General features: G+C 41.5%; 2 protein-coding genes across 2 annotated transcripts in view; one reads left to right on the top strand and one right to left on the bottom strand.

The window, feature by feature from the left end:
- Positions 1–2,582, top strand: part of SARC_04372 (hypothetical protein) — an 8,462-nt gene extending 5,880 nt beyond the window's left edge. The window contains exons 7-9 of the mRNA XM_014301791.1: positions 576–732; positions 1,027–1,129; positions 1,627–2,582. Of these exons, the coding sequence (XP_014157266.1) occupies positions 576–732; positions 1,027–1,129; positions 1,627–2,261 (895 nt within the window). The 3' untranslated portion in view covers positions 2,262–2,582. The remainder of the gene's footprint in view (positions 1–575; positions 733–1,026; positions 1,130–1,626) is intronic.
- A 3,933-nt stretch (positions 2,583–6,515) lies between these two features.
- The window catches only part of SARC_04371 (hypothetical protein), a 4,707-nt gene continuing 4,104 nt past the window's right edge, over positions 6,516–7,118 (bottom strand). The window contains exon 7 of the mRNA XM_014301790.1: positions 6,516–6,765. Within this exon, the coding sequence (XP_014157265.1) occupies positions 6,648–6,765 (118 nt within the window). The 3' untranslated portion in view covers positions 6,516–6,647. The remainder of the gene's footprint in view (positions 6,766–7,118) is intronic.

The raw sequence follows: 7,118 nt of genomic DNA, 5'->3' as shown, positions 1-7,118 counted from the left end.
TTTGTTATTTGTTATTTGTTATTATATATATATATATATATATATATATCTCTAAACATATAGACTTACATAGTAGGCATTGCGAGCATATGACGGCGACAGGACTGATTCAGGGCATTAGACGAATAAATACAAATTATATATATATATATATAAATGCGTGGTTACTTCGTATATTTTGCGTACATTCTTTTTTATGTATTTATGTATAAAGAATTGCAGCGTGCAGCGATTGTGCGGCTTGCCGTTGTGTGCTGCATTGTGTCACTATATTCAGATATGTCGATCAGATCTGTTGTATTTCAATAAAACGTAACATCAATTTATATACTTTGATATCAATTCACAACCTGATAGCATTTCTTTGAAGTCGTGTACGGCATATTTGGGTTTATATTCTCACGAGCATTGTTTTTCAGATCTGAGTATGTAAGTAGTGGTTTCCTGACGATTTTATTGCGGATTCTACAGCTATACCTGCCATCTGCCTCTACATCGTTGTACATGGACATCTGAGCTTGGCACTGAGTGTTCACCATACCTCATTCAAAGTGCACCCGCCTGTAATTGTGCAGAAAACTGACCGTGGTCGATGATCGAGAGGGGAAGAGACGGGTGAAGATATTAGCTCAGCTCCCAGGGGATGATCGAGAGAAGGCGCACCAGTCAATACAAGACGAAGTTCGTGATCGTGTCAGTAATCTGAAATGTTCCATGGAAACTAGCTACGAAGTATGTTTAATGATTATGTTTGATGCTGGAGGTGCTCTCCGTGTGTGCCAGTATCACTGTAGCTTCTCTTTCCCATTTTTGGTGGCTATTTCGTTTGGGTATTCTGGGGACGCCTGCCCCATACCCGTGGCATTTGGGTTTAGAACCTGTCTGGTGTGTATCTAATCGTAAACGTCAACTAACTCGCTTGGGGCCGCAGAACATCCTGCTAAATTTGTCTAATGGATCTTTAGACACTTCGGCCAGCCTGTTTATAATATGCATTCTTAAACACACCTATATCCTTGGATACAGGATGCAATACATCAGGAGCTAGAAGCAGACCGCTCGTTTACCAAGTTTCTGACCACCGAAATGCCACCATGCCAGCGCTATGTGCGCTTTTCGACAAAATCCGGTATGTTTGGCAGGTGCTATTCCTTAATTTAACCGTGCTTGTTCGCTGGGGTGTTCGATGTGTGCAAATATTTTTATAGATATCTGTGTGTTTATGTGGTGCGTGTGTTGTCTGTGTTATCTTACATGGTGTGTACTGGTAAGGCTTCTATGACCTCTTATATATTCCTTGTGTGCAAAGTATGGACAACCTGTGCTATCTTCCGTTGTTTTATTACCAACTCTCACTCTGTTATCTTACATAGTGTGTACTGGTAAGACTCTGTTATCTTACATGTTGTGTACTGGTATGGCTTCTATGACCTCTTATATGTTCCCTGTGCCTGTGCTATTACGTTGTTTTATTGCCAACTCCCACTCCCTTAAACGTCTCTCAACTCCCTAAGCTCACTCTCAGAAAATTTACTTAGATTTGCATTTTTTTTTACCCACACTACTATTCATTAATCACGTGTGCTCTGTCCCCAGCTTCTAATGTGCCCTCACTTTGCTCTACAGCATCGCCTGACCACTGGTCCTTCATGTATCTGGTATCTATATGTGCATCGTACGTAGACTGTGATCCAACCGACCTCAGAAGTCTCATCATGAGCATCGAGTCCGATATTCTAGGCCCGACTATGGTTTCTACTATCGAATCGAGAGTTAGAATACCAATTGCACGGCAGAATAGGGCGCTTACAGATCCGCCGCATGCGGTGACTGATGGATCTACAAGTGCTGTAGAAAGCAATACTGGGCGATTTATGGGGCAAGATGGGGGTATCGGTTCAGAGGCACTTGCGGGCGAAACTGCGGCGGGAGCTGTGGCAGAGAATGGAAATAAAGCTGTGACCCAGGCAGAGAATTCTGTTGCGCCAGTGAGTGCGTCAGACAGCAGTATGGTAGTACGTAAGGCGAGAAGAAAAGCTTTTATGCAGAAGTTTAGGGGACTGGGAACCACCAAAGGGCCGGTTCAGGTCCGAAAGAATAGGGGTGCGAAACGGTTCGAGACACGTAAGACAGTGACCGAGAAGACGAAACAACAGGACGACGACGACAGCGTGCCAACTGAGGAAAATACAGTGGCATCTCGGACGAGGACCGTTGGTGTGCGGAGAACGCCTAGAAAGATTCGAGGCATTAGGCGCTAACAGGCGGCGTATAGGGAGAGCTGCAAGGATAAATAAATTAATGACTATATGATAAGGAGGGAGGCACTTGCAGCTAACAGGCGGCGGATAGGGAGAGCTGTGAGGATAAAAACTGAGAAGTGAATAGCTCATGGACTATATAATAGAGATGGAAGCATTTGCCTCTAGAAGACGGCGTACAGTATGATTTGCGACGATAAAAACGGAGAAGTGAATAGATAGAGGACTACATAATAAAGGAGACATTTTGCCGTTAAAAGGCGGCGTATAGCGTGATCTGCGACGATAAAAACCGAGAAGTGAAAAGATTGAGAACTATATAGGAAAGGAGACATTTGCCGCTAACAAGCGGTGGATAGTGTAATCTGCGACGATAAAAACTTAGAAGTGAATACATTAAGCACTATAAAATAATGATTGGAAGCATTAGGCGCTAACATACGGTGGATAGGGAGATCTTCGAGAATAAAAACTAAGAAGTGAATAGGTTAAGGACTATATAATAAAAAGGGTGGCAGTTTCCGCTAACAGGCGGTGGCTAGAGAGATTTGATACGATAAAAACTAAGTAGTGAATATATCGACTATATAATAAAGAGGGAGGCATTGACCGCTAACAGGCGGTGGATAGAGAGATTTGATAAGATTAAAACTAAGTAGTGAATACATCGACTATAAAATAAAGAGGGAGGCATTGACCGCTAACAGATGGTGGACAGGGAGATCTGCGAGGATATAAAGGGGGAAGTGGATAATTTAAGGACTATATAATAGAGATCGAGGTATTTACCGCTAACAGGCGGTGGCTAAAGTAATCTGCGAGAATAGAAGCGAAGAGGTGAATACATCAAGGACCATATAATAAAGAAGGAAGCATTCGGCGCTAGAAGGTGGCGTATAGTATGTTCTGCGACGATAAAAACAAAGAAGTGAAATAGTATAGGAGACATTTGCCGCAAACAACCGGTGGATAGTGTGATCTGCGACGATGGAAACTAAGAAGTGAATACACTACGGATGTATAATAAGATTGGAGACATTAGACGCTAACAGGCGGTGTATAGTGTGATCTGCGACGATAAAAACTAAGAAGTGAATACACTACGGATGTATAATAAGATTGGAGACATTAGACGCTAACAGGCGGTGGACATGGAGTTCTGAGAGGAAAAAACTAAGTCGTGAATAGATTAAGGACTACAGTATATATTAAAAAGAGAAATTTGCCGCTAAGAGGCGGTGGATAGTGTATTCTGCGAGGAAGATGACACAAACTAAGAAGTGAGTACTTTTAGGACCATACAATAATGAGGGAGGTATTTGCCTCTAACAGGCGGTGGCTAGGGAGAGATCTGCGAGGGGGGCGAACTAAGAAGTGAATATAATACAATAAAGATTAAAGACATTGGGCGTTAACAGGCGGTGAACAGGAAGATCTGCGAAAATAAAAACTAAGTAGAGAATATCTTTAAAAGGACTATAATAAAGATTGGAGATATTGGGCGCTAACAGGCGGTGGCTAAGGAGATCTGTGATATCAATAACCAAGAAGTGAATAGTAGAATAACTATATCATAGAGATGGAGGCAATAAGCGCTAACAGGCGGTAGATGGGATAAAAGTTGAAAAGTAAATAAATTATGTATTATATAGTAAAGGAGGAGGGTTTAGATGCTTAGAGTCGAAGTAAATATATTAAGGATTATATGATAAAGAAGAAGGCGTTAACCGCTTCTTTAAAAGGGAGGCGGATAGTGTGATCTGCGATGGTGAACCCTCAGAAGTGGATACATCAAGGACATTATAACAGAGATGAAAGCAATAACAGCTGAAAGAACGGCTGATAATGGGATTCGCAATAATGAAACGTAAGAAGTAAATACAGCAAGGACATTAGAATAAATATGGAGGCATTTGCCGCTATATGATGTGAATGATGGACATGTATATATGCAAGAAAAAAATATAAGAAGTGCATATCGCAAGAATTGCATAATATAGATAGAGGCAATAGATAGAAGCAATAGCAGCTAAAAGGCGACGGATATGCTGATGTGCGAGAGTAAAAGCTAAAAAAATGAATACCTCAAGGATTACATATTATATAGCTGAAGGTATCGGCTGCTGAAAGGTGGCAGATAAGAAGATCTGCGTGGAGAAAATCTGACAAGTGAATACAATAAGGAAACTATAATAAAGAAGGAGGCAATACTCGCTAAAAGATGACTTTAGTGACTCAAGGATCCTATATTATAGATGGAGACATTAGCCGCTAAAAGGCGGCGGATAGGGATATCTGCGAGGATAAAAACTAAGAAGTGTATACCTCTAGGATTTTATAATTTAGATGGAGGCATTAGCCCTAAAAGGCGGCGGGTAGGGATATCTGCGAGGATAAAAACTAAGAAGTGCATGCCTCTAGGATTACTTACTATAGATGTAGACAATAGGCCCTAAAAGGCGGTGGATATGGAGATCTGCGAGGATAAAAGCTAAGAAGTGAATGTTTCAAGGACTGTATATTAAAGATTGATGCATTGGCCGTTGAAGACAAGGGATAAACCCTACACGCCGTTGACGATGTTTTCATACTTTCTTCGCTGTGATTAAAAGCGCATCGCTTATTTAAAAGTTAAATATGCCCATTTAGCGTTTGTGTTCTTCATCCTGGTAGGGCCCTGGCATCTACACAACAAAAATACGTCCCTCTAGACACATGTCGTGCAGTTATAAGCCACAACTCTACCGCAACGCGCTTCCAAATCCGGGATTTTGGCCAGTTAACGAGCAGATCTGTACAAATCTACATATTCATTCTTCTATCGAATGCTGTAGCAAACATACAACGTAGAAGTATACGGTGCAAAAACCTTTTATGAACGATCCTTAATGTAGCAGAACCCCTATGACCAAAGTTTTCATTTTCAAGGGAGAATCCAAAGAAGTCGACTTCGTCGTCAGCAAGGTTCCTGCTATGGACACCAAAGTAGACACCGTATATTTGCCAAACCAGCTGTGTTGAAAGTATGAGTGAGGAATTATTTGGTACTGACTGATGGAGTCAGTCTCGGCCGCACCATTTCTCGAGTGGAAGGTGCTTCAGTACTCACTTGATATGCAACTCATATGAAAATGATGGCAGAGAATCCACTTTTGGGTATATGTGCCAGGTTCGGTCTTGTTAAAGCTATTGGTGGTGCCACTATTTACATGATTGATGCATGAAGTACCGCGGTTATCATATTTGACGACTAAATTGTATCAAGACATCAACTGGTATTACCGCGTCCTCAACTGGTACTACCGCGTCCGTCAAGATTGTGAAGGATTCATTCAATGCAGTGACAGCAGTCGAAATACTTCCAAGGTGTCCAGAGACCATCAACAATGAATAAAGCTATGTTCGACCGACTTGCTGGATTATGTACAGTTTACTGTCATTATATACGACGTTGCCGCCTTTTTGATATAGATAGTAATTTTCATCATTAAAACTAAAGTTCCATATATATAGATTACTATTGCTGTACAGCCCTTCAACTTCAGCAGAGTCATGCCAAATATATACACCATAAATATGTACATAACCACACATTTGTAATCACGTGATGATCCCTTGGCAGCTGTGAATGGTGAGCAAATGGGTGCTACATATCGCGATTCTTCTCCACACCGATTTTTGGTACCACTATTCTCCGCGTGCTTGCCGCAGACCTTGACGGTGTTTATATGTTTGGAAGTCTGCGCACTATATTTTCACCAAAGTGAACGAGGCGTGTATATATTGCTACAGTATCTTGTTGAACCAAATTGAAAAGAAATGCTGGCCGCTTTGAAATTGCTGAGACTTCCATTTGACAACTTTCTAGTCTACATGTCAATTTACAACACCCAAATAATCTCCAATTGCTTGTGTTTTTGACCCGCCTTTAGGTATTATCATCTGCGTATGTTACGCGGGTCTATGGTAGAACCATCAGGAAGGATGGTTCTCATGTTACATCCTTTCGGATGCCCCTTCGTAAAGTATGTTGTCGAACGTGCACACGGGTAGTAAAATGCGATTGGTTTGTCGACAGTATACTTTTACCACCCCCCATTATGGTAGTAATTATATTCTCCACAATTTGCATGGTGAGCTACCCTTTCTGGCAGGCTGAAAAGTAGGCCCGCTTCAGTGAAGGATGGCGCCTGTTCACTTAACCGCCCTTCATTCATGAACGATGTTCTGCAGTTAGACTTGTTGTAGTCTAGGGTTGATACTGCACACACATAGCAACGTCCACTTGATAGACCAAAACCAAGATGTTCTTCCATTCTCAAGAGATTTTATATATATAACGGTCAGTCTTGACACTATTTCATTTGTGAACTACTGAGCTCGTGGTTACTTCTTGTAGCACACGCGGTCAAGAAAGCGTTTGGGTACCTCGCTGGGAACTATTTCGCCTTTGAACAGCCCCCACAAGGTCTCCGAGAAGTGACCAATATTGTGGCGATAACATCTGCAAATCAGTGGGTTGGCAGATGTGAGTATTTATATCAAACTCAATAGTGAGTATATTTTATCTAGGCATAGTACCATAACGCATATTCTATTGCCTTGCCAGACGAAGCTGAGAGGTTTAAACCTTACACAAGGTGTTGGCCTGTCGTAAAATCTGTAACCGCTTCTGCACGAACATATCAAAACAGTCACACCTCACTTCCCGAGCGTGCTCTATGTAGAACGCACCACCCCCCACGATGATTCCGTCATTAATCATCAGAGTACTCTAATATATATATATATATATATATATAAATATATACATAAACATACACACACACACACACAACACACACACACACACACACA

The sequence above is a fragment of the Sphaeroforma arctica genome, assembly GCF_001186125.1.
Source record: "Sphaeroforma arctica JP610 unplaced genomic scaffold supercont1.243, whole genome shotgun sequence".
Lineage (NCBI taxonomy): Eukaryota > Ichthyosporea > Ichthyophonida > Sphaeroforma > Sphaeroforma arctica.
The sequence above is the reverse complement of the archived record's forward strand: the minus strand, read 5'-3'. Positions and strand labels throughout refer to the sequence as shown.